This window comes from Hemicordylus capensis, chromosome 2 (assembly GCF_027244095.1).
Source record: "Hemicordylus capensis ecotype Gifberg chromosome 2, rHemCap1.1.pri, whole genome shotgun sequence".
In the NCBI taxonomy this organism is placed as follows: domain Eukaryota; kingdom Metazoa; phylum Chordata; class Lepidosauria; order Squamata; family Cordylidae; genus Hemicordylus; species Hemicordylus capensis.
Window position 1 is genome coordinate 333,165,104 of NC_069658.1, and position 27,972 is coordinate 333,193,075.

Genomic DNA, 27,972 nt, shown 5'->3' on the forward strand with positions numbered 1-27,972 from the left:
TAAAATCTATTTTCCCACTGCTAATATGTTTAGAACTGGACTGCATATTCCATGGAGTTCATTCCTCTGTATGTGTGCTTGTTTGTGAGTCTTATTTCTATTACCCCAACCTTTGGAGAAGTGCATCCTTTTGTGCATTTTGTGTGTGTGCGCGTTTTGGAAAATAACGTAGGGAAAAAGCATGGTTGTTTGTTTTTTTTTTTTTAAGGTGGTCTTGGAAGAGGAATAGGGGGCGAGAGGAGTGATTATCAGATGTTGGGAGGGCGGGGGGGGGGCGCAATTTCAGTGCTTGCCCTGGGCGCCGATTTCCCTAGTTACGCCTCTGTACCTGTAGAAGAGTAAAGTGTAAAGGTGAGGCTTAATGCAGTCACATAAAGCCTCAAAGGGGGGAATGGTGAAGCAAAACTTTAGTTGGGTCTGGTTTGGGCCTAGTCAACTATCTAGGCAAGGTCTGTAAGTTTTGGATCTCAGTACTGCTGTAAAGGTTACCATGGTAACATAATGTATCCATCTACTGCGTGGAGGGAATTGAAGGAGTTGAGACAACATATAGGCTAAAGTGTTAAGAACTAGGGATGTGCCAACCGGCCCGACGTTGAACAGGTTCGACATCGAGCCGGTTCGGTTAGATGGTCCAGGGTTGAACCGAACCACCCCCTGTTTGGTCCGACCCCTGACCGAAGACCCCCCGACTATTTGGGAGGTTCACAAAAGTTGATGCTTTTTAACCTTTACTCCCATTGGGGGAGTTCCTTGGGGCAGCGGGGGGTCCACAAAGGTTCCCTGTCCCTCCACAAGCCTTTGTTATCACCACCAGCAGCTCATTTGGCCTTCAAACTTCAGCGCAATGGCCATTTTGGACACCGTCGCGCCTGCGCAATTGGCTTCTGACAGGCCTAGGTCATGCCAAAAAAACAGTCGAATGGGCCACTGGCAGTGATAACAAAGGCCGGTGGTGGGAGGGGGAACCTCCACTGAACCCCCACTGCTGCCACCGCCCCAAGGAACTCCCCCAAAGAGAGTAAAGGTTATAAAAAATGCACACACACCCCCGGACTCAAACGAACCAGGACAGCCAGTTCCGTGCACATCCCTATTAAAAACTGCTGGCAGATGTTGATTGGTGCATATTCTCAATGTTGCTAGTAATATAGCCTGATGTTTGACCTTTAATGTAATTGGCTAACTGGTTCTGTTATATGCCCCTTAGTAGAGAAACTTGATGATCCTTACTTTGCATAAATGATGCAACTTTGTTGTATTATGATTGATTTAAGGCAATGTGCTGTAAGCCCCTAATGGTGGGCCTATGTTTGCAATGAGATCTGTAAATGTATAAAGCACTTTTGCCCAGTCTACTGGGTGTTCAGGCACCCACTATGTCATAAGAACATAAGAACAGTCTTGCTGGATCAGGCCCAAGGCCCACCTTGTCCAGCATCCTGTTTCGCACAGTGGCCCACCAGATGCCGCTGGAAGCCACAGGCAGGAGTTGAGGGCGTGCCCTCTCTCCTGCCATTACTCACGTGCAACTTGTACTCAGAGGCATCCTGCCTTTGAGGCTGGAGGTGGCCCACAGCCCTCCAACTGGTAGCCATTGATAGACCATGAAGTTATCCAAACCCCTCTTAAAGCCATCCAGGTTGTTCACTTCACCACATCCTATGGCAGAGTTTTCCACAAGTGGATCACGCATTGTGTGAAACAGTACTTCTATTTGTTGGTCCTAGACCTCCTGGTAATCAATTTCATGGAGTTACCCCTGGTTCTAGTGTTGTGTGAGAGGGAAAATAATTTCTCTCTCTCCACTTTCTCCACGCCATGCATGATTTTACAGACCTCTATCATGTCTCCCCTCTGTCATCTTTTTTCTAAACTAAAAAGCCCCAGGTGTTGTAGTCTTGCCTCATAAGAAAGGTGCTCTAGGCCCCTGATCATCTTGGTTGCCCTCTTCTGCACCTTTTCCAGTTCTACAATGTCCTTTTTTAGATGTGGTGACCAGAATGGTACATAGTACTCCAGGTGTGGTCACACCATAGTTTTGTATAAGGGCATTATAATATTAGCAGTTTTATTTTCAATCCCCTTCCTAATGATCCCTAGCATTGAATTGGCCTTTTTCACAGCTGCCGCACATTGAGTTGACACTTTCAATGAGCTGTCCACCACAACCCCAAGATCCCTCTCCTGGTCAGTCACTGACAGCTCAGATCCCATCAGCGTATACTTGAAGTTGGGATTTTTCGTCCCAATGTACATCACTTTACACTTGCCAACATTGAAGCGCATTTGCCACTTTGTTGCCACTCCCCCAGTTTGGACAGATCCTTTTGGAGCTCATCACAATCTCTTTTGGATTTCACTACCCAAAAGAGTTTGGTATCATCTGCAAATTTGGCCACCTCACTGCTTACCCCTGCTTCTAGATCATTTATGAATAAATTAAAAAGCACCGGTCCCAGTACAGATCCCTGGGGGACCCCACTTCTTACTTCCATCCATTGTGAAAACTCTCCATTGATACCTACCCTCTGTTTCCTGTCTTTCAGTCAGCTTGCAATCCACACATGTACTTGTCCCCTTATCCCATGACCGCTATGTTTCCTCAAGAGTCTTTGATGAGGAACTTTGTCAAAAACATTTTGGAAGTCCAGGTAGACTATGTCAACTGGATCACCTTGATCCACACACTTGTTGACACTCTCAAAGAACTCCAAAAGGTTGGTCAGGCAAGATTTACCTTTGCGGAAGCCAATCTCCCAGTGGAGCTTGTTCTTCTATATACTTTACAATTTTATTCTTGAGGATGCTTTCCATCAATTTACCTGGAACAGACGTTAGGCTAACCGGCTTGTAATTTCCCGGATCGCCCCTGGACCCCTTTTTGAAAATCAGTGTTACATTTGCTACTCTCCAGTCCTCTGGTATAGAGCCCGATTTCAGGGATAAGTTATATATTTTAACAAGGAGGTTGGCAATTTCACATTTGAGTTCTTTGAGGACTCTTGGATGGATGCCATCCGGCCCTGGTGATTTGTTAGCTTTCAGTTTTTCCAGACAGTTTAGAACATCATCTCTTGTCACTTCTATCTGACTCAGCTGTCTAGCCCCCATCCCTAAAAAGCCTGGTTCAGGAACAGGTATATACTGAGTATCCTCTGCTGTGAAGACAGATGCAAAGAACTCATTCACCTTCTCTGCAACCTCCATATCCTCCTTAATAATCCCATTCACTCCTTCATTATCTAATGGTCCAACTGCCTCCCTGGCAGGTTTCCTGCTTCTGATGTATTTAAAGAAGTTTTTGTTATTCCCCTTGATACTTTTGGCTAAATGTTTCTCAAACTCTCTTTTTGCCTCCTTTATTGTCACCTTGCATTTCTTTTGCCAGAGTTTCTGTTCCTCTCTGTTCTCTTCATTTGGACAGGTCTTCCAATTTCGGAAGGAAGTCTTCTTCCCTTTTATGGCTTCCTTGACGGTACCCATTAGCCATGCTGGCATCCTCCTGGACTTAGTGGTACCTTTCCTCCTTTTGGGTATACAATTTAACTGGGCTTCTAGTATTGTGGTTTTGAGTAAACTCCATGCACTCTAGAGTGAAGTGACTCTCCTGATTTTCCCTTTCAGCTTTCTTTTCACCATACTTCTGATACATGACACCACATGTCATGATAATAAATCTTGAACCTGATGGATGGTGTGGCCTCCGCTCATTAAATGAACTCCTGGAGATTTCTCCAACAGCACACATGCACAGGTATACTATGTTTCCTCCCTACATTATCTCAAGTCTAGCAGTATATATATTATGCAATTCAAATGCCTTGGTTTGGCTTGTTGTGCCAGTGTTTGGGGCCCCTCATGGATGGGCGGAGGACAGTTTCTCTCTGTGGACTTCTTTGCAATGAAGATTGGGTCAGATTGTGACTTGTAGCATCATCAGCGTTTTTATTCAAACTAGATTGCTTGCATCTACAATAGGTTGTACTGCTGGTGCCACAGGCTCCAATCCCCTGCAGAAATGTCAAAGAAATGCGCCAAAAAATTGTGTGCTGTTGCTGTCATTATCACTCTTGTACTTGTGTAGGTTGGAGGGGGACCAAACCTCGCTGTTCCACTGGCAGAATGTCTTTTTGCATCCTTACTTAACCCGTTTTTATGTCCAGGTGCCTCAGATGTAGTTCGTTTTCTTGGCTAGGTAATTTTGCACTGGACAACAGTATCAGAAGGTTCAAACAAAAGCTTTGCTTTGCTAGCAACAAAGCTCTTGGGTGTGGCCGGGAGTTCTTGCAATTTCTACGTACCTTTTTATATTAAAAAACCAACACATTCCACACTTGCGCATTTCATACAATCCAAGACATCCCCGTTTAACTCCACATGTCCCAAATGCTTACCAGTGTGATTTCTCTCACACACACTTCTCAAGAGATGGGCTTGTGGGCCTCAATTTCTACCCTCCCCACACGGATATTCTTTCAAGTAGTGTAATCAAATGCCTTCAAGGCAAGGTACAGGATGTACTGGACACTGAAAGATGCCATCTATCTTAGCTAGCTTGATACTTTTCAAACTAATCATGTTTTTTTTTTCTTTTTCCCCGCTCAAGCAAATTACAAATATCTTTCAACACTCCCCGCTTCGAGCCCTTCAAACTATATGTTTTAAGGGCTCACCTCCCAGGTATTTGGCATCTAGCTTGCATTTAACATCCTGTATTTCCTGAGTGGGGAGGGAAGCATGACAATGCTAGGAACTAAGTGATTTACCTGTGTGTGTAACATAGCCATCAGATTACAGCAATGCTGAAAACAACAGCATCTACCTAATACAAGGAACACAATAATTATAATACTAACTGCAAGGTTCCTGAGCCAAGTGAGGTTTGGCAACCAGGACCAAAGTAGGTCCCACCAACTCGTCTCATTAGTGGACAACTGCTTGGTAATGTCCTTCAAATTCTGCAATTTTCTACCATGGGGACCATGTTATCTGTGATGTAAAAACAACACAATCCTTGAAAATGTTCACAACCATCGTTGTTCTTTAACAGCAGATTTTTATTTGTTTTTTTGTTTGTTTGTTTGTTAAATTTACAAACTGCCTTTCATTAAAATAACCACAAGGCAGTTCACATAGAAAAAGTTAAAACAAGACTATAAAAATTACACAATTAAAATATGCTAAAATAAAAAAAACAGATCTAATTTTTTAAAATTTTAAATACATACATATAAATATATAATATAATTTATATAATTATTATATAAATATAATCAATGGCCACTCTGTTCTGTAACACACCAGTTCTAACCTGATCCAACTCTTCCAGCAAAAGAGATGTAGCCTCAGAGGTTTCTTTGACAGTCTACTACAAAAGACAGGCTAGTCCATTCACAAGTCGGTGCAAGCAAATGGTGGATCCAGGTATTCCCACAAGGGAGGAAGCTAATGTAATATACTCAGCAGGAGTCAATAACTGGGGCGTATATGTGATAGTATCTTCACATCCGTCAGCCTTCAGATCCCTATGAGCCCTGTGGGGCTGGGTAAGGGTCTGATTCAGGTACTCCCTTGAGGGTAAGGCAGCTAGGGATGTCAAGCGTCCGAGGGCACATAGGCCCCCAAAGCTATTGGCAGGAATATAGGTATAGGCTAGGTTTCCACATTGTAGGAAGAATCCCAGAGGCAAAAACACATCAGTAAGGTAAGAGCAGGCCGTCTGGGTTGAGGAACAATTGAGAGGGAGAGGAAAATATGGGGTTTAATTGGTCCAAAAGAGAACACCTCAGTGTTTGTCCCCTGGCTTAGGTGAATCCCTCCCTCCTGTTGGAGCTCATTTCAGGAGCTTGGCAAACCATACATAGAGGTAGCAAAAGTTTATCCTGCAGAAAGAGTATGTGCTACACAAAATGTGCAGCTGTTTTAGGCAGTGGAGGCCAGTTTAAGAAAGAAATTGTGTCTCAAGAAATATTGGAATTCTTCGAGATCTTCACCTTCAGGATCATTCTCAGTGAGGTTAGTGGTTTCTTGGCTACGATTTCCTTTACCCTCTTCTCCCTCATTTTTGCCACCACCCACTTCCCTATCTCCGAAGTAGGGGAGATACAAACATAGGCCTTCAGGTGGTCCAATTCTACTATGAGTTCTTCCCTTGTACAGGCTCCCTGACTAGGGCGGTGGAGGAACTGGACAGCCCTTCCAAGTTGGACTCAAGTAAGGGTATTTTGGATTTTGGGCACTGGCACTTTACCAGTATCATAGCATAGGGTCTATCTGGAATTGTCTCCCTCACAAGGAAGGCAAGACCCAACCAAAGGCCCAGAAACCCCATTCTGTTCCTCAAATAGGCATGCAGTGGTCCAGTCTTCCAAGTCTCTCAACTTGATGGGTGGCATGACAGGGCTGTGATCCACAACGGCAGGTTTCAGATGAGATTGATGGATCCATGCAGTCTTTTCTGCTACTTCCATGGCCGTATGGGTGACCAGGAGTGTCTGGAAGGGTCCCTCCCACTGTGGCTAGAGTGGTGAGTCCTTACGAAAATTCCAGATCCACACCCACAATCCTGGTTCATAGGGATGCAGGTGACAGTCCAAAGGCACTGTTTGCTGCAATGCTGATGGGCCTGCTTACTGAAAGAAAGAAGATAGGCATGTGAGTCATCATCCCCTCCCCCACATAGGGACAGTGTCCTGGGATCAAGCCCCCTGATAGTACACAGAGGGTGGCCAAGCAGCATTTCATAAGGAGAAAGTCCACAGTTGTTTCTAGGTTTAGTTCTCATGGTAAATAATACAACAAGTAAGACCAGAGGCCACTTCAACTGGGTCTCCTGGCATATTTTCCCCAATAATGTTTTCCTTCCCCTGCTTGCCCTCTCCACTCCCCCTGGAACCCCAAACCCAAAGGTGGAGTACAGGTCAGGGAACAATGTCCTTCATCAGGGCCTGTAACCGCTGTTCTGGCAGGAAAGGCCTCAATCCAATGAGTCAGCTGGTCTTGGATCACAAGGGCAAAGCAATAATCCTGGGCAGGGGCAAAGCAATAAAGTCAAGTTAAGTCAAGTTGCAAACGTTCAAAGGGAAGGAATGCCCATGTTCGCCCCCCTTTGAGAACTTGTGGCTTTGAGGAGGCATTTAAAAGCCTGACAAGTCAGTCATAGTCTTGTCACACGGGGGGGGGGCTCAACATAAACTCCAGGAGTGAACCACTGGGCTTATACAGCATCAACAATAGCCTGAGTTCCGCAATGGCCTTTTGAATGTAACTGCTGACAAAACACTCTGAGCAGGGCTCTCGAAGTGATGGGCAACCATCTGGGACAATCCAGAAATCCTGGTCCTATGTGGCCCCATACAATCTCTTCCAGATAAGTGGTTCACTTGGATGTAGAAAAGTCAGATATGGTTTAGCAAAGGTTGAGATACTGAGTGGCTGTTTAGCTGTCCACTTCGCTGCTGCATCTGCAAAAGAATTTTCCTTGGTAACACATGAGTCATCAGTCTAATGAGCTGGGCAGTGGACCACAGCTATCTCTCTGGGCAGTAAAATGACATCCAGCAGGTTCAGTACTAGTTCTGTATGAGCAATTTTCTGCCCAGAAGAGGTTAACCCTCTGTGTTTCCACAGGGCCCCTGTAGCATGACAGATCCCGAAAGTGTATTTGTCTTACCCGTGGCATACTTACATGCTTCCATCTGGGTGACCAGTTCAGCCACCTATGCTCCCAGTGTGGTGGGGTAGAAACTCCATCCACACGATCTCGTGTAGTGACACTAGTGACTCCGTACCTGACTCCGTCCTCCATGAAGGATGGTCCGTCTGTGAACAACTCCAGTTCAGGACTTTCAGGGGCACATCAGTGAGATCTAGTCCTGGAGTCTCCATTATCTGGACCACGTGTAGACATTTGTGGTGTCCTAGCTCTCTGTCTTCTGGAGCAGACAGCAAAGTAACAGGATTCAATGTTTGGAGTAGCCAAGAGTTCAGCATCATAACTAGTAAGCCACTGATGAGTAAAGGCCTCGGTTTGAAATATCAGTAGAATGGCACAAATCTCATAAGGAACCCATATAAGGAGAGCTGGACAGAGTAGTAGGCACCTGGTCTCTGCCTAACTCCAAAGGTCTGGGCCAAAACCCCTGAGGCCACTCCTCCCTTCTCCTGTACATAGAGGGAGAATGACATTGTAATTAGGTAGGCCCAAGGCAAGAGAGCACCTGAGCCAACTCTTTAGTGAGTAACACTTGATTTGGAATGTCCTTGGTAGCCAGGGTGACACTGGTTTACTGCTCACAGGTTCTGAACAAACCGATAAACAAGAGTTCCATCTGCCTTCTCTTGAGGCTTCCTGGTAGGTAAAGTTAGAGTATTTGTCAGAGATTCACAAGGAACTACAATCCCCTGTGCCAAATAGGCATCAATCAATTTTGAATTGCATCCAAAGATTCCTGGGGGTAATGGGTACTAGGGTGTACAAGTGGGAGGTCCTCCCTTAGTATAAATGACCACAGGAGCGGCAGATTTCAAAAGTCCCAAATCAATGGATGACCATCCCCAGAATGAGTCAGGGATCTCTGGTTGGAAGCTGGAATTCAGAGTTTTCTGTGGAGACAAGCAGGGAGGCCAGCAAATACTGCTGACTGTGAAGTAATGTGGGTTTTAGGCCCTCCGGACTTCAGTGGAGAGTGGCTTCTCAGGAGATCTCGCTCTAAAAAATTCAGTTAACAAAAGAAATATTGCACAGATATAGAACCCACAGTAGTAACAACTCATTTGTCTCTTCAACTTCAAATCCCTTTTCTCCCACCCCCACAATCCACTGACATCCCTTCACATCATAAAGAACTTGAGCAGGCTTAACTGCGAGCAAAGATCTAGAAGCCCCCTGGTCAAGTATGCATACCTTTTCCCTTGTATTTCCACATTTAGTCTAACTCACTGGAAGACAAGCTGCCTGCAGAAAAAATAATCCATCCCTGCACCCCTCCACCTCTCTGCACCCCTCCCCCTCCCATCCTTGGTGTTCGGCAGGGTTATACTCATTCCATCCATTATAAGCCGGAAATTGCCAACAGAAGAGATGGTGGAATGCAAGAATGAAGTTCTGGAATGGCTCTCCTTCTTGTGGTGGGAGGAGAGGTTGGGGGCCCCCTCACGTTGCCAGAATTCACAGTCTTCTCCTGAAATGGTCTTTTTTTTCTTGCAGTGAAACCAAAGGGTTTGGTTTATGCTTTCTGTCTTCTTGGAGATGTCTGCAATGAACTCACCAACACTTTTAAAACCTTCCCTCTAGGCTTTGAACAGTTTTTCCTTGCACCCTTTTCCTTAGCCAATTTTCAGGCTTTATCCTAAGTGCTTTTAGCTCTGTTGCCAACTCTTCCCTGCTTTGTAATAATCCATAAGTATTTCAGACAACATATCCTGCAGGTGACCCTATGAGTCTCTGAGAAAGGAGCCATCCCTATATAGTCCCAAGTCTGGTTTTTGTCAAAGCAAAACAAAACAAAACACACACAGACAAACACACACACTCAAACAAACGACCAGTAAATATGCACATTCTGATCTTAGATCACACAAATCAATCCTCTCTTCTCCCTCAACAGACGCCCTTTTTTATCTCCACATTCCTTCTCATCACTTCCTTTTTCAACTTGCAAGTTTCTTTCTGATTTCATCCACATTCTGTTCTCTCTCTAAACAAAACCAAACTATCCTTCTGCTCTTTTACCTCAAAAAACATTGTAGCATTTCATACTCCTTGCACCAAAATATTTTAAACTTCTCTGTGGCTGGCTCAGCCCCTCCTCTTTCCCCCCTTCTGTTGCTAAAAAAAAGAGAGAGAGAGACTATTGTTCAGGCATTTTTGTTTTGATTTGTTTTGTTTGTTCACCTTTTGCAGAGATCTTCTCTTCTTAGTTTTTAAACTGATCATAATAAAAAATGCCCTGTGCTTGCCAAATTTGTTTTTCCCCCTCGAGTCATAGCCTGACTGAACCGGAGGCTCACCTGCCTCCCACATGCAGGAATTTTCCCACTGGAAATCTACACTGGAATCTGGGTGGTGACAGACACCCATTGGGGCACTACCACCCAACCCACTCTTCTGCCCCTGAAGCCCCCTTTCTACCCTGAATCTGCCCCAAAGTCATGCTAACTTCAACAATTACTAAAAAATCAGCCCTTAGGCCAATTCCTTTGGAATCTGGGTGGTGGCAGGCACCCATTGGGGCACTACCACCCAACCCACTCTTCTGCCCCTGAAGCCCCCTTTCTGCCCCCAGTCTGCCCCAAAGTACATAACAGCACACATCAATAACAACAGCAGAGCTTTGCAAAGAACCGAGTTTCCAAAGCAAGCATGATAGCACACAGATGCAGCAGACTAGGCCCTAGAGGACAGTGCCCTGCCCTCCCTCCCCATGTATTTTCATCCACAAGCAACAGAGACACAGCTACATCTGTGGCACCTAGCCATAAAAGCAGGTTAAGTAAGGAAGGCTGCAAACAACAACATTCTGCTAGTGGAACAGAGAGGTTTACTGCCCCCCCCCCCACCTACCCAAGTAGAAGAGTGATGCTCCTGACAACAATGGAACAAAAATTTTGGTGCATTTTTTGACATTTCTGCAACAGATTGGAGTGTGTGGCACCACACAACCTATTTGATGCAAGCAATCTTGTTCGAATAAAAATGATGATGATGCTAGAATTCACAATATGACCCAATCTTCATGGCAAAGAAGTTCACACACACACACACACACACACACACACACACGCGCGCGCGCGCGATGCCCATCCATGAGGTAAATGGAGGGCTGTGTCCAATGTCTGTGGTCTGGTCTATGAATCTACTCTTTTTCAATCTTCTTCTCAGTCTTCAAGTTTGTGGAGGCTGAGGCAAAAGCCTTGAAAATCTGAGGGGAAGTGGCCACAGAGAATGGTGCTGGTGGCACTGGTGGCTGGCACAGACAGACACAACAGGCACAGGCAGGCAGAAATTCTCTCAAGAGGTGGGAAAAAAACTTCTTCTAGAACAAAAAAGCAATGTAGCAGATAAATCCATTCCCAGGGTGGCATGCAGGGCTCAGGCTCGCAGACTGGGCTCAGGCTGGCAACAAGGCAGGCATAGGCAATGGCATGACATCATGGCAACTTGAGGCATGCAATGTGCAAACAAGTTCATTCTCTCTCTCTCTCTCTCTCTCTCTCTCTCTCTCTCTCTCTCTCTCTCCCTTCAATGAGGCAGAAAGGCAGAATGGTGACTGAGTAACTAACTTGCTATGAATTGAAAACCCCTCCTTGAACTCCCCCCCCCCTTGTCCCTTCATCAACCCTTCCCCTGACCACTGTGGGGTCAGTAAAGAGTGGCAAGAGGCAAAAGAGCCAATGGGGAACAAAGAGGGAATCATCAGCAGGTGGCCACAGTAGTGAATCATGGTGGCCATGAGGGAATCAGCAGCAGCCCATGCATTAGGTCACTGATCGGAAGGCTGGAAAGGCGGGAAATTCAAAGAGATGTCAAACACAAAATGGAGACTTACTCAGAGATTGTCACAAATTGGAGATCTGAAACAACAAAACGTTTTGTAGCCGAAACAGGGACATTTTGTTTTGTATACAAAACTTTAGGGTCTTGAGAAAGGGCGATTCATTTTGGCCACAAAACACCCAAAATGGCCCTTTTTGAGTACAAAACATTTTGTACCCAAAATGTTTTGCACATCCCTATATTTTTGAATTAGCTGTGAGCAAAGCCTCAGTGTGTGCTAACTGCACAGCTGGGTTCAGGGAATGTTCCTAGTAACAGGGTCATAAAGCAGTGATGCTCCCTCTAGAGCTTTCTGGGTGCTTGTGATTTCATTCATATCATACAGCAAATCTCCAATGCAGGAGTAAGACCCCTTTCAAAACTAGAAGGTCCATTTCTTTAACCTCTTGGTCTATTGAAAGGGGGTATCTGCCATGATGTTATCCCAATTGCATGGGTACTATATCTCAGAGACCCCACTTGACACTCCCCAGGATGATCCAGCTGTCTGGCTAATTGGATGGTGAAGGCTGAACTAGTGTTCTGTGGGAAAGCCTATTTGCTAGTATTACTAGGGAGGGTAATGTAAAATCCTCTATCACCCATTGCAGAGGTCTGGAGCAGGTACCCAACAATTGAACATGTCAGGCAAACCTATCTACTTCACTAAAAGTTGTTTTACTTTACCACACCCTTTTGGAGCTAGAATCTTTTCAATCCTCTACACTTTGTCCTCTCCCACTTTAACTTTCTGTAATTCTTCAAGATAGAAGCTGCTGAGAACTGGCTATCCCATGTAGTCTTTTAGCAGATAGATTGGCATATCAGCTTTTCTGATGACTTGATGCACTGTAAACTATTCTGTGGTGTACTGCCAAAAGGAGGAATTGTTTATGATCCCTATTCCTTTCAATGCTACTGAACTATCTGCCTATGGTTATGCTACCTGGGGAAATGGGCCAAGTACAAACTGGGCAGATATGCAAGATGAAACTCGTTCTTACCGATATATGCAACCTAACGAGGGAGAGTTTTGTTTCCAGTGTAATGGTACAGGTTATCCAGTGGGAAAGCTCCTGTAAGGTCACCTTTATAAAGAATGGCGCTAACATAAATGGATCTTACAAACTAAATGTAACTCCTCTTGATTGCTCCATTCAAGGCTATAGTGAACAGGTAGCCCTCTACATCAAGACATGCAACACAGGATACATGATGCCTCTGACCATGTGCAAAGGTCCAATATGTAGCCTAGGTACCCCTAGATCATACTAAGAATATTTTGGCCGTGGTTTGTCTCCTGGCTGCCAGATTTGGGAGCCCGGGAGAGGAAAATTTTAGCCGTTTGTTTTATTATCCCAATTTTCATTGCTCTTTTTATATGTTGGGGCCATGTTATTGAAATACTATGTGCAAACTCTAAACAGATCTGATTCCATATATGCCCATCTCAATCTGAACTGTGTGAAATTGGTGCCAAGCTGTGCAAACAAGAGGCATACCTGCAGAAGAGTAAAGTGTAAAGGTGAGGCTTAATGTAGTAACATAAAGCCTCAAATGGGGGAATGATGAAGAAAAACTTTAGTTGGGCCTAGTCGACTATCTAGGCAAGGCCTACAAATTTTAGATCTCAGTAGTGCTGTAACATAATGTATCCATGGACATTGTGGAGGGTATTGAAGGAGCTGGGACAACATATAGGCTAAAGTGTTAAGAACTGCTGGCAAATAGTGATTGGTGCATACTCTCAGTGGTGCTAGTAATATAGCCTGATTTCTGACCTTTAATGTAATTTATTTTTACATTTATATCACGCTCTTCCTCCCAGGAGCCCAGAGCAGTGTACTACATACTTGAGTTTCTTCTCACAACGGTCCTGTGAAGTAGGTTAGGCTGAGAGAGAAGTGACTGGCCCAGAGTCACCCAGCTAGTATCATGGTTGAATAGGGATTTGAACTCGGGTCTCCCCAGTCCTAGTCCAGCACTCTAACCACTACACCACACTGGCTCAAATTGGCTAACTGGTTATGTTATGTGCCCCGACTGGAGAAACTTTACAATCCTTACTTTGCATAAATTATGTAACATTGTTGTATTATGATTGGTTGCAAAGAACTGCAAAGACATATATATGTTAGACTCATCTCTGCAAGATGAATCTGAGAAACATCTCTTGAGAAAAGTGCAAGCAGAGACTCAGCTGAAACCAAACCCCACAAGACAGTCATGAAGCCAACAGGTCTTCTGCTCTTCAGTCTGCTGATTTTCTTCTTGTACTCAGGTGAGATCATCTTTCATATTCCAAAGGTTCAGTTTCTGGAGAGCTGTGCCCTTTGAGTCTCATATCCCCTAATACACTCCATCCCAGAAAGAGGCACAATAACCCATGGGTACTGTAGATTAGAATCCATAAGCTAAAGGCTGTTTCATATGATATGCTTCCATGTGCCAGGGGTACCAAACAAGAACCACCAGCAACACAAATGGCTTTCCATGTGGAGCTGACTCATATGGGGAGATTCCACATGAGGGCCACTCCAGAGGGGCTGACAAGGTAGGCAAGTGTCCCCTTAGAAGAGTAGTTGCACCCACCTTCCCCTACATCTGTTTCAGAAATCTAACATGTGAGACACTTGCCCCTCTTGGGCCTCCCTCAATTTTTTTTTTCTTGTACCACACTGATTCTGCAACAGAGAACACTCAGGGAGTGCCAGGCACTGATATTCACTGATCTTTCCACAAAATGGGCCTCAAATGATGCCTGAATCATCCAAATCAATTTGGGTTTCAAATGGGGTGATTTGTCGAAGCAGCTCGCCAAGCCAGCTGTGTTCCATGAAGCAATTAAATGGGTCTGTGATTCGATTCAACCTCTAATCGAATTGCAAATATTGATTCGTGTCCTTCATTTTTGTTGTCTGCATTCGTTCTAGATGTTGTCTTTGGAGCAGAGCCGACACAGGTAAGTGCCAGTGATTTCATCTTGTGATATAATTCATTCCCTGTTGCTATCATGAGAAGTTAAATGTCTGGGACAAAATCAATGTTTTTAGGGCAATTTTGGATTTGGAAGCTCTAATTGTGTAAAGTGTGGGTATGTTTTTGTTTTATTAAAATGTCTGAACAGGGCTTGTATGTATGTATTTGTTTATACCACCCTCCCTTCATTCCCACCTCTCCTGGCAGTGAACAACATATCAATTAACAAACAAATTAAAAAGAGTAATTAAACATGCATTTTTAAAAGGGGTGGGGCTAACTAAAAACCAATAAATACTGCTCAAAAGCCAAACCAGATAAAAAAAATGTCCTCCCATGTACTGTAATCAGGGTTAGCCTTGGGGTGAGCAAGCTGGGCGGTTGCCCAGGGCACCGCCCTAAAGGGGCTGCTGTGCTTAGTTTGGTGGGTCACTGTTTGCTGAGTGCACTGCCTCCAATGAGCTAAGGAGAAAAAGGGAAGAAAACAGAAGCTGCAGAGATTCAGTGCAGGCTCCTAGATCTGGATCAGGAGAGCTCTGGCAGCAAAGCAGCAAATTATTGAAAGGACTCTAATTCTCAGGTTCAGGACGAGATGAGCAACTTCCTGCTCACTTAGCCCTGAAGCCCAGCAGTCTGTGCTTGTTCTTGACATAGGCATTAAAAAAAAAAGATGTGAGGACTCCGTTGAAACAGGAACAGCTTCTTTATTGTCTTAGCTTTGCTTGAGGTTTGAAAGGTCTTTAGAACAAAGAGCAAAAACAGAACAAAGACACACTCACAGCTTGTTTAATACTCACACTTTTTATAAGGCCTTTGGCTCCTCCCCTTGGTAGGATCAGATTTCACCACAGTGCTCTACCTTAGACTGCTGAGAGTCAAATCCTTGGCCAGATTCAGACATAATGGAGAACTGGAGTCAATGCAGCAAGAGGTTCCCACTCACCAAACCTAACTCAACCTGACCAAACTCCTATCTGAACCCTCAGATTAAAGTGAGGTTGCTGCTTAGGCCTCCAGTTTGCAACTGCCTCCATTATATCTGAATTCAGTAATGAAGGCAGCCTCCTCTGGGACCAGAGTTGAAGGAAGGAAGCTCCTCCTTATCTGTGTCCTGATTGGCTTCTGCAGCTGTCCATCAATCAAAGGAGGAAGCCTGGAAGCCTTGCAGACTGCAGAGAGGATGTCAACGCTTATGTCTGAATTCGGACAGGTAAGCACGTACAGGAGGGGAGGAACCAAGGGTCTGAATTCAGCCCTTGTCACTATAAAAGTAGCAACTAAGTTACAAGCACAAAAGCCACAACCTAAGCTGATTTGTGTGAAGGCCAATGTCACATGTTGATCTTTGCATGGGTCACTTTTTGCATGTTCTTTGAGTGACAGACCAGCTACCCCTTTCTTAGTTGTAGTACTGAGACTGTAGAATTCCTTTGCACCACTCCCTCTTTATTAGGATTCAGAGAGCCAATCAAAACACTGCTGCTTCAGAGAAAATTTATGATTAGTCATTGCCCTGGATGCTCCTGGTATTTGCTCTGCTCCTGTCATGGTTCTGATGTTATATTGTTTTTGTGATGTTATTCTTATTGCTTCATATAACTGTGGTGGAGAGTATCTTGCGCGGCTGCTGCTGGGGGAGGCTTCTGCTGTTGCTGCTTCCCGACATGTAAAGTATTTTGTTATCAACAACCAACAATGGTGTTTAGATAATAGCAGTAAAGTTGGATATAGTGCCACAACATATTTTTAGAATAATGGGAAGGACAAAACGATTGTGTCAAAGTCCAAATGTTGACTCGACTGACTCTTCAGAATGGGAGAGACACTCCAAGCAATCTCGTTTGGATCAGTTTTTAACTGCTACTGTAAGTCCGTCTCCTATAATTATACCTAATAATAGATTTGAACCATTGAGACTCTCTAGTGATTTTATAAACACGCCAGACAAGGGTGTAGTTCCTGATAACACCCGAGAAACCTCGACTGAACAGTGTGGCTATTTGCCACAGCTCTGTAATTTAATGGCTGATACTTTAAAGCTTACTCTTCAAAGTTTGCATACTATGGAAGATAAACTACAGGAGATAATTCAAATGTTGAAACAAACACAGGCTATGCCGGTCAATGGAACACAGCTGACTAATCATTGCAACTGCTTAAGACCAGAGAAGCTTGAGATAAATCAGAGCCAAGGTCGTTTGGTGAATGGCAGTAAAGTAAATCGTATTCTTCAAAGAAATTCTGTGGTACTCATTACTGAGCATATTCCAGTTAATCAGGCCAAATGGAACTTTAAATCTGCCATCCTCAGGTCACTAAGGATGTTGACAAGGTCTGATATTGCGAACAGAGACCTTGTTAAATACGAATATCTGCCTGATATAAATTACCATCAAATAATTTTACTTACCTTTAAAGATGAGAAAATCCCAAGGACTTTATTTGACATGGGAACATATCTGGCATGTTTTGGAATTAGAGCTAGGAGATACTTAATTAACACTGTTAGGTCACCATTGGTGAGGAGAGGGTCAAGCATGCAACCACCTGAAGTTCATTTGTCGTCATGTGTTGCTGGCAAAGCTCAGAAACTCTCTAAGGAAATTTCAACACAAACTAGTTTTCAAGATCCTGATAAGGGAAGTAATGCTCTGAAAGTAGTGTCTAATTATGAGAGTGGGAAGAATCAAGCCAGGCAGCATGATGAGAAACAGGTAGATATTGATCCGGATGAATGCTTTCAAGTTCGTAACAATCCTCCCAATAATCCTTCCAATGATATTGAACTGGACCTGGAGGGATCACAGGAAACTACAATGAATTTCATAAATATTACAGAAGATCGGGTGAGCCCTCATAAACTCTCTGAAGAACTTTTCTTCCTAATGAGTGCTCTACCAGAGCAATTAACTACTTCTTGAGCCCTCTATGAAATACGAGTCTCTGGAGGAACATCAAAATCAAGGTTCCCTATATAACAACAAACCTCTGCTTGACCACTTGTGGTTAGTTCAGCAAGAGGATGCTCATTCTTTTAAGTCTTTTCTTCTGAAGTATGGGATCTTAATATTTCAAGAGACTTGGTTGACTGATGATTTTTTCCTGCCTGGTTTTACATCAATTTCCCTTAAAGCTGTTAAAACTGCGAGTAGAGGAAGGCCTAGCGGGGGTTTAATAACTTTTGTCTCTACTGCTTTGACTTCTCAACTGTCTCTTATCAGAAAGCTGGACCCATATGCACTTGCTACTCAATTTAATATTGGAACTTTTAATTTGATTGTGATTAATATCTATTTACCGCCAATAACTACAAATGCTTTGATGTCTGAAGTGGGGGCTAAAGTAGAAACATTTATTGCTGATATCAAAATGACATATTATGATTTCTATCTATTGCTGGTGACTTTAACAGATGGATGGGAGAGTCAGATGAGTTAGCCTTCGCAAAATACCATATGTTCCCTCCGTCTGTACCTATTCCTTCTCCAATTAATAAGACAATCAAAGGATGTAATAGCTAATCTTTGGGGCCTAAATTTGCTCCTAACACTTCGTAAACTGGACCTTCATTTACTTAATGGTGCGATGTTACCAGATTATCCGGCAGATTATTCCCATTGGGTAGGATTAAATCCTTCATTGATTGATTATGTCTCAGTTACGAGAAATTTAGTCCCGTGGGTGGGGAGTTTTCATGTGATTCCTCGTCCGGAAAGTGATCACTTCCCTCTATTTATGAATTTAATGATAAGAGTGAATACCTTATCTAAGGGGTGTCTGGAATTGGATATGGCTAAAGGAAATGTTATGCACAGAGCGAAAAGAACGGCACAGCAATCTGCCCGTCTTACTGATTTACTCAGCTCTTCAAAAGCCCAATACTTGCGGGAACTTATTATCTCTGGGTCAACATTGCCTGACAGAAATTGTCTAATAGAGCATTATGATATTCTAGCACTAATACAGCCAATGCTTACTAGTATAACTTCAAACAAGGAGCGAAAAGTACCTTCACGCCCCTGGTTTGATAGAGCCTGTAAGGAGGCAAAATGTATGCTAATGAAGGCATTTGCTAGGTATAACGATGATGCAATTAAGGCTAATGTTCATGAATTATTATTAATGAGAAGGCAATATAAGAGTTTATTAAAGCAAAAGAAAATACTTTGGGAGAAACAGAAAGGGAAGGAGATTATTGAAGCAGCCAATATGAAAAATCAGGCAACTTTTTGGCGATTGATAGCTGTACCACTGAGAAGGGCTCCATCTGCACCTGACAATATAATATCTGCAGAAATTTGGGTGCACCATTTTAATATGTTAAATAGGCAAAATAAAACCCCTGTGAGGTCCATAGAGGACTACACAGTTGATTCGCCAAGGTGGAACCCGGTCTCTTGTTCAGAAGTGGCAGATCTAGTGAGACAATTTAAAAAGGGCAAAGCCCCTGGAATTGATAAAATCACTATTGAAAATATTTTATCTAATATGGATTGGTGGATACCGGTATTAGCCTCCTTATTTACTTACATTGATAGCACTGCAACCATCCCATCTGACTGGGGGGTTGCAATAATAGTACCAATTTATTTAAAAAGGTAGCCGAAGTGATCCTGCCAACTATCAACCAATAAGTCTCTTGAGTGTGGTTAGCAAAACATATGTCAAGCATTTAGCAATCAAATTGGAGGATTGGCTGGTTTCCAAGCTGGCCGCTCTACGATGGAACATGCTTTGACTCTCCACTATCTAGTTGAAAAATATACTGCTAAGCCGGGAGCGGCCCTTTACACTGCATTTATAGATTTGAAATCGGCATTCGACTCCATCTTGAGAGATAGGCTTTGGCAGAAATTAATAGAACTGGCTATTGATAAACATTTACTATTATTGATATATAAGTTATATGAAAAGACCCGGCTGCGGGTGCGTTATACCCAGGATGACCAACTATCAGCAGAGGTATCAGTAAATAGAGGGGTAAGGCAGGGATGTATACTGGCGCCTACTTTATTTAATATCTACATTAATTCAGTAGTGAGCTGCCTTGATTATTCATCCTTACATCCACCTAGCCTGGCACAGAAACATATAGCAATTTTGTTATATGCTGATGACATGATCCTTCTCTCTCTGACCCCCATTGGATTACGTAGAGCTCTGGCGCAATTAACTTTATACTGCAACAGAGAGCTGGTTGAGGTAAACTGCCAGAAGACTAAGGTATTAGTCTTCGCCAAGAGGCCTAAGACCCATACTTGGCATATGAATGGAAACAAAATAGAACAAGTAAAATCCTATAAATAACTGGAAGTTGTTTTCCATGCAGCTGGCACTCGGAATGTACACCAAAAACATATTATCCAGAGTGCTCAAACCTCAGTTAACTTAATTAAGTCATTTCACTTTTCACGTGGAGCTAGGTATATACCAGTTGCATTAAAACTATTTGCTGCCAAAGTACTTCCGCAAATAATGTATGGTGCACAGTTAGGCACATTTACTAATTTTGCCTTGATCAAATCTTTGCAAACTAGATTTATAAGAAGTATACTCCAACTTCCAAGGTGTGTCTCAAATTCTGTCATTAGAAGAGAGGTGGGACTGACCTCAATAGAATCCAGCTACTGGAAAGCCATTATACTTTTCTGGCTAAAGCTTGTGTTTACAAAGGTTGGGTTGGCATATCTTATCCTGGAGGATCCTTTTAAATCTAATTGGAAATTAAGAATCATGGAAAAATTATCAGCATATGGATTCTCCCTAGTGGAGATAACCAGACTAGGATTTGATCGAGCTAAGCGCTTGATTATACAGCGCATACAGGATGTAGAATTGCAAATGGAACAGGCAAATTTACCAAGTGGTATATATCTTGGAAGTCAGAACATTAAGATTAAGCCAGCTCCATATTTAAGTAGTATCTTGATATCAAAGTTCAGGCGAGCTCTTACTCTCGCCCGGCTAAATGCTCTACCTACAGCGGTCTTATTTGGAAGATTCGCAGGCACGTCAAGTGTATCTAGAGTGTGCCCATGTGGATCTGGCCATATCGAAACAACCGCCCATGTCCTGTTGTACTCTGATCACTATATGTAAATTAATAGTCCCGCTCTTGAATAATTTTCCTGGTCATCAAGATGAATTTTATTTAAATTACTTGCTTACCAACCTAAATTCTGATGTTGTATATACAGTGGCTAAATTTTGTTATATAATATGTCAAATGTGGACTAACATGGTGTAATGAATTTTCTATTATTGTTTTTCTATTTTTGTTTTTATCTGTTTTTATTTTATTGTATTGTATTTTACTGGTCTATGACCGAAATAAATAAATTATAATACTTTACTGTTATTTTATTCTGTTTTAGTTGCCTGTTTTATGGTGCTCTTAGCCACCTTGTGGGTCCTGTTAGGACTGGAAAGCAGGATATAAATGTTTTAAATGAGCAAATAAAATAAAAATGATACACCTAAATCAGAAGACATGAATATTTTGGATAAAAGTTAGTTATCTGATTGGATGACTTCAAACTAGCAAGTAGAGATTTGTTTAGTTCCTTTGGAGATGGATAAGGATTTCTATCTAATTAGAATTAATTTTAAAGCATTCAGAAGAAGTCATGCCTGAGAGTATCCCCCTTTTGGGGAGAAGTGTTAAATCTGGATGGGGCAGAGGAACATTTTACCACATAGTTATTATGCATCTGCACCTGACATGTTTTAGCATTCTCCTTCTCATAACATAGGGTGACAGAGAAAAGCGATTTACATCGTGGGCGGATACATACTATAAGGTAAACACATCACTTGAGCAGCAATATCCACTCACTGTATTCCACCCCCACCCTCCCTACCCCCCACTATTTATATCCTTCCTTTCTTGCTGGCAGAAGCCCATGGCAGCTAATGACAAGAACAAGAACAAAAAACAAGGACAAAATAATAAAATTTTAAAAGGAAGGCAGTGATCCCAGAAACACAGAATCCCAGCACCATAACACTCTCAGTCTCAGCCCCTCTAAATACTGTATTTCTGTTGCTGTATTTCTGTTGCTGTATTGCTGTTTCATTATAATTGAAATAATTGCTGTATTTCTGTCTCATTATAATTGAAATAATCTGTTGCTGTATTTCTGTTTCATTATAATTGAAATAATCAGTCTAAAAGCTGAACAGAGGGAAATGTGGTATTGCTCTCTCTGCAGATTGATTGCAGTATCTTTAACAGTAATAACTGTCCCCGTCTGTACCAGCCAGTTTGTGGTTCTGATGGCAAAACATATGACAACCTATGCGTGTTCTGTAACACCATCCTGTGAGTATATGTTTCACTTCTCTTTAGAGACTGAAAAGGTCTAACAGAGCTACTCTGCAGGCTGTCCTCCAGAGAAGTGGCCTATTTAAGAGAAATGCTACAATTGATACATGTTCTGTTTAGGTTCAGAAGATCTACTTTCAAATAACTTTGGGACACAGGTGACCAATGAACTTTGGAAAATGGGGTCATGCTATCTACATAGCCGGCAGGAAATATAGCACTGGTTTCCAGTTTCAATGAATCTCTCATTTCTTTCCATTTTTTCCTTCTAAAGACACAAAAGAGATATACTTCCAAAATTAATTTATTTACATCCACATCCACCATACTTATTTCATTATATCCAACACAGAGCCAGTTCAGACTAACATATGGCAGCTCACGTGTTGGGGGGTGGGGGACATGGCGAGAATGCACCCACCCAGTCACTAAGTATGTCTCAACTAGGGATGTGTGAAACTATTCAGGTACAAAACAATTTGTACCCAAATCTGGCCATTTTGGGCGATTTGTGTACAAAACATATTGCCCGTTTCCACCTTCCGAAAGTTTTGTTGACAAAACAAATTGCCCATGTTTAGGTTCCAAAGGATTTGTTGTTTCGGACCTCCATTTTGTGGCGATCTCATTGTAGTCTCAGTTTTGTGTTTGATGTCTATTTGAATTTCTCGCCTTCAGAGAAGTGAAGGAAAGCATGGGCCTACTCTGCTGACAATTGTCTCCTTGTTCCTGATTGGCTCCCTTGGCTCTTGCCACTCCTGACTGACCCCACATTGGCCAGGGGAAGGGCCGAAGAAGGGGCAAGTGTGGGAGGGAGGGAGTTTAAGGAGGGATTCATTCATTCAGATTTAAAGAGGCAGCAAGCCACCATTCTGCCTTGTTCTGCCTCCTAGAGGAGAGAGAGAGAGAGAGCTTTGCTTGCCACCATGCCATGCCATGCCATTTCCCCTATGCCTATTGCCTTTTGCCTTGCCAGCCTGAGCCCAGCCTGCCCACCCAGCCTGCCTGCCTGCCCCGGCTGGCTTGTGGCTGGTGTGGCTACTGCATGCCAGCCTGGGAATGGATTATCTCTGCTGCATTGCTTTCTTATTTTTTTGTTCCCGAGAAGAATTCTTTTTTCACCCTCTTAAGACTGAGAATCACTGCCTGTCTGTGCCAGCAGCCACTCGCCCTAGCCCCTGTGGCCACTGGCCACCTGGCCAGCCACTCCCTTTCCCCCCAGATTTTCCAGGCTTTTGCCCCAGCCCATCTCAAATCTGAAGACTGTATCTGTTATTATTTGTATCTGTTCCCTACTTATTGCTCCCGATTGTACTATGTGTTCTCTATTGTATCTTTTCCCTAGTCTCTCTCTCTCTCTCTCTCTCTCTCTCTCTCTCTCTCTCTCTCTCTCTCTATATATATATATATATATATATATATATATAAACGCCTTGGTTTGGTTTGTTGTTATGCCTGTGTATTTTGGCGACCTCATCATAGATAGGCAAAGGACACGCTCTCTCTCTCTCTCTCTCTCTCTCTCTCTCTCTCTCTCTCTCTCTCTGGATTTCTTTGCAATGAAGATTGGATCATATTGTGACTTCTAGCATCATCAGCGTTTTTATTCAAACTAGATTGCTTGCATTTACAATAGGTTGTGCTGGTGCCACAGGCTCTGTTTCAGTTGCAAAGAATGCACCAAAAATTGAGTGCCACTGTAATCATCATCACTCTTCTACTTGTGTAGGTGGGAGGGGGGCCAAACCTCGCTGTTCCTCTGGCAGAATGTTGTTTTGCATCCTTACTTAACACGCTTTTATGGCCAGGTGCCACATATGCTGCTGTATCTGTTGCTTGTAGGTGAAATATGCTTGGCGGGGGGGAGGGCACATTTGATGCTTTTGTTGGCCCTAATCTGCTGCCCTAGTCTTCTGCATTTGTGATATCTTGCTTGCTTGCTTGCTTGCTTGCTTGCTTGCTTGCTTGCTTGCTTGCTTGCTTGCTTGTTGCTGGCTGCTGCTGTTACCCTGCATTGGGAGGGGGCAAGTGGGGCAGTGCATTTCGTTGTTGTTTCACACTGTTGTGTGCAGATCAGTTTAATTTCTGGGTGGTGAGATGGTGGGACACAGGGGATGTGGTGAGTGTGTGACACAGTGGGTTTGTGTGACCTTTGGAAACCTTGTTCTTTGCAAAGCTCTGCTATTGATGTGTGCTGCTGCTTCATCCACCATACAGGACAATGGGAACGGACAGTGCTCATTTCTGCCTGTGGGTGACTCCTAGGAGTGCCACAGTGGGTCAGGCTAGCACCCAAATTTGAAAGGAATTGGGCAAAGGGCTGCTATTTAAAGAATTTGTGAAGTTTGAATATCTTTGGGGCAGAAAGGGGGCATCTGGGGCAGAAGAGTGGGGGGTTGTTAGTGCCCCAATGGGTGCCTGCCAACACCCAAATTTCAAAGAAATTGGGCAAAGGGGTGATTTTTTAAAGAATTTCTGAAGTTTGCGTGTCTTTAAGATTTTTCCCCATAGGGGATAATTAAGGTTTCAGCAGCCTCATAACTCCACTTGGGGAGCACCAGGGTGGCCCAGAGCAAGTGGTGGTGTAGTGCACATAGGGTGTCAACCACCCTCATACCCACAAGCCTATGGGGTACTGGGTTTGTTGTTTCTGAGGTAATCTGAGTGTAGATTCTCTGGTAGCAGATGAGAGGGGATTCATTTTCAATGACAAACAAGAATCCAATTTGCCCAGTTTCTTTGAAATCTGGATGGTAGCTTCTTTGCACCCATTGGGCACTTTTACCCACCACAACCCACCCTGGGCCACCCTCGTGCCACCCAACCCCAAGAGTTCTAATTAAGGCTGCTGAAATCCCCATTATTCCCTACGAGAAAAATCTTAGATGTGAAAACTTGAAAAATCATTTAAAAATCAGCCCTTTCCCCAATTCCTTTGAAATCTGGGTGGTAGCTTCCTTGCACCCACTGGACACTACCACCTGGCACACCCCACTCTGGGCCACCCAGTGCCCCAACACAAAGCTATAAGTTTGTTGGAATCCTTGTTATTCCCTATGGGGAAAATCGTAAAGACGCGTAAACTTCAAAAATTCATTTTTAAAAAGCAGCCCTTTGCCCAATTTCATGACATCTGGGTGGTAACGTCCACTACCCCCCCCCCCCACACTTCTTGCCCCAGGACTCTTTTTTTTAAAAATCCAAATCAATTCAGATTCTGGTACAAATTGAATCAGGGGTGATTCAGGAGGTCAGATTCAGACCCCACAAAAATCAGGGGTGTTTTGATTCGGGTACAAATGTAAGAGATTCGAGATGCCCAAAATCCCTTTGTAGTTTAGGAATAGATGGGGATCCCAGAATCCTCACATTAACAAGAACTGTGGGTTCTCTTCAATCATCTCGGCTGTCAAGACTTTCAATATCCAAGAAAACACAAGGAGAATGAAGAGGTAAAAATTAATCAAAAGGCTTTATTTCTCACCAAATTTCAGGTGAATCACACAGCAAAACATTTCTCTCTCTTACAAAAGTAATCAAGCAGTTTAAGCTAACAACTTTAAAAGATTGTCAAAAGCCTCTCCCTTTTTGCGGTCACAGTTCCCCTGGGCCTCACCAAAACCCTTGTGCTTCCTCTTTTCTTCCTTTCCTCCTCCTCCTGTGTGATGTGTCCCAGCTCCCTTCTTTAGTTCTAATCTGGCGTTTTTGTATCTTTCTATAGATCACCGACCCATCAATTTTTCCATATTTCCTTGATAATAATTGGCCAAAAGGGGTCTTGACCAATCAACCTATAATTCAATTTGCTGTACCTTTGACATTTAATGTCATTGGCCAGAAAATATGAAAGACGCAGGTGAAAGTAGAATAGGGGCATAAACATGGGAGAGCAACCCCTCAAGCGGAACTTTGTGGTCATCATACTCTCACTTTTAGACTCTGCTTTTCAGTGAAAATGAGGAAGTTCACCTGAGTTGACAGGCTGTTTCTCTAAAATTGAACAAAAGGGGAGGTGGGGGCTGTCTTGAACAGTGAGCGGAAAATTACTCACTAGTGGGATGAGGTATTGTGTATTCAACCAGGAAAGGGATATCTAATTAATACATAATGTGGGAGATTGGGACTCACCCAAGATAGGAGTATGTGTATTCAACCGGGAAAAGGATATCTAATTTGGACATAACGTGGGAGATTGGGAATTCACCTATATGACCAGCTTTCGCCCATGAGCTCATGTTAAGGCCTGAGCTAATGCCAGACACATGGGCTTATGTCAAGCACCTATATAACATAATATGGCTAACTTACCTAAGCACTTATCTAATACAAAAATGACCACTACTAAGTCTTACATAAATCGAAACAAAAAATAGATTCATGTACACCCCTAGTCTTGACACATGAGAGGGGTGATCATCCAAATCGCCCCTATAAACACAATCCAAACCCCTATTTAAACATGCTTTTGTAGCACATCTACAGAGGCAATTTGGATGACGAATGCCCCTCTCACACGATTAATGGGCATTCTGACAACACATCAGGACACCCTTTAGTGACATCAGGGAGTCACATCCCTGCTGTACTAACCAGCTCATACATAGATAACTACACTGAGTCCCATCTCTGTCATTGGTAAAATCCATATATTATCACATCTACCACAAATTAACAATGAAATTAGGAGAAAGAGGAAATTTAATCAGGTTTCATGGCCATACAGTTAGCAATGTCTGCCAAATGCTACTGAACTCATATTGTAAGTTACTCTATACTCCGAATGTTTATGTCTTCCCAGGGAATTTTTAAGATTTCATTATCTGGATTCTCATACTAAGTTTTTAACTTTGTCTTTTTCTCATCAGCAGAAGCAATGGATCACTAGTGCTGCGTTACCTAGGGGAGTGTTACTAGTGCTGCGTTACCGAGGGGAGTGTTAGAAATCAGCTGAACTTCAACAAGACCAAGGAACATCCACTAAAGAATATCCATGTCTCTTCATGCTTCAGCATACATTGAAAATTGTGTTGCTACAGAGAAATCATTTTTTCCCTTGTGGCTAATGAAAATCCTGCAATATTTGAACATATTTTATCAATAAAGTAAATTATCCATCATGTCGGATTCTTATTTTGGGACAAACATCTCTCCCTCATGCATTAACTTGTTATCTTTTTAAAAGTTTATTCATTCTCCTTCTGTTTGACACTCAGCAAAAACCAAGCATTTGTAGGATTTGTGCAAGAGAAAACTATTGGGAGGTTTATTACTAGTACACATGCATAGCAGAGCTAGAGAACGAGGAAGAGTTCATGTTGAACTCAACAATCATGTTGAACTTTGACACTTGACTCTGCAGGCAGTGGGCTACATGCGAAAACTAGCAAACCAGTGAGTTGCCTAGGCTTGAACCGTTCCCTCGACATACTTGATTTCCAGTTTTCCCAAGGGAAAATTCTTAACTATGCGATTCACCCACCAACAGCCTAAAGTGCTACAGCCCAGCAAGAGCCATGCTGTATTTTGCTGAAGTTGTAGCTTGTTTCTTAGCATCTTTGTTGACTTGGATATTTTTAGAAGGAAGTCACAGTTTTGCAACTGAGCAACACATCTCATTAAATGCGGGTTTTCCCTGATCACATTTTAGGGGAAGACTGGTGGGTGGGAGGAGGGGTTCATCTTAAGAGCACAAGTAGGCACTTAGTCAGGGAACTGGCTTACTTCCATGCAACTTCTTCCCAGGTGTCACTCTGACATTACATTGTACCCTAGCCGGGAGAAAACTGCCTAGGTGAAAGAGGGAGGTAAACTGTAGGGTGGTAAACCATGTGAGAAGAAGGCTTGGCACTCTGAGATTACGTGTCCTTTAGCTCTTAAAATCAGACCAACTAGATTTCCCTTCCATCCACAGAAGCCCTGGCCTGGTTTGGGCTGTGCATGATAACATTGGTCTCAGAGATTATTCTTTTTGCATCACAGTCCTTTGGTGTGCCTTACAGAGTTTTAAATATCAGGGCCTTCCCCACACAGGTTTATTCCATCATGAATGTTCATGGTTATGGGTGACTTCATGGATTATCCAGATGGACTTCTCCACATCCCACTGAAAAAATGTCCTTCTCCATGCCCA

At 43.1% G+C, this 27,972-nt stretch overlaps 1 protein-coding gene across 15 annotated transcripts; it reads left to right on the forward strand.

Annotated features, from left to right (window-relative positions):
* Positions 1-542: 542 nt before the first annotated feature.
* On the forward strand, positions 543-26,959 carry LOC128344113 (ovomucoid-like). Of its 15 annotated transcripts, XM_053293623.1 has the most exons (8): positions 543-603; positions 3,628-3,757; positions 13,653-13,820; positions 14,473-14,501; positions 15,647-15,728; positions 21,271-21,318; positions 21,730-21,839; positions 26,708-26,959. In XM_053293623.1, exons 4-8 carry the CDS (start codon positions 14,473-14,475, stop codon positions 26,754-26,756), a joined length of 318 nt encoding a protein of 105 aa, XP_053149598.1. In that variant the 5' UTR covers positions 543-603; positions 3,628-3,757; positions 13,653-13,820; the 3' UTR covers positions 26,757-26,959. The 15 variants fall into 15 exon arrangements, with proteins under 15 accessions (XP_053149598.1, XP_053149602.1, XP_053149606.1 ...); XM_053293627.1 differs by lacking the exons at positions 543-603; positions 3,628-3,757; positions 15,647-15,728 and adding an exon at positions 8,278-8,356; XM_053293631.1 differs by lacking the exons at positions 543-603; positions 3,628-3,757; positions 15,647-15,728; positions 21,271-21,318 and adding an exon at positions 8,278-8,356.
* Positions 26,960-27,972: the final 1,013 nt, after the last annotated feature.

Coding starts and splice junctions, on each gene's coding strand:
- LOC128344113 (XM_053293616.1), top strand. CDS start 16,966: ATGGGAACATATCTGGCATGTTTTGGAATTAGAGCTAGGAGATACTTA. Junction 17,233..21,270: donor GGCAGCATGATGAGAAACAG/GTAGATATTGAT, acceptor CTCATAACATAG/GGTGACAGAGAAAAGCGATT. Junction 21,319..21,729: donor GGGCGGATACATACTATAAG/GTAAACACATCA, acceptor CTCTCTCTGCAG/ATTGATTGCAGTATCTTTAA.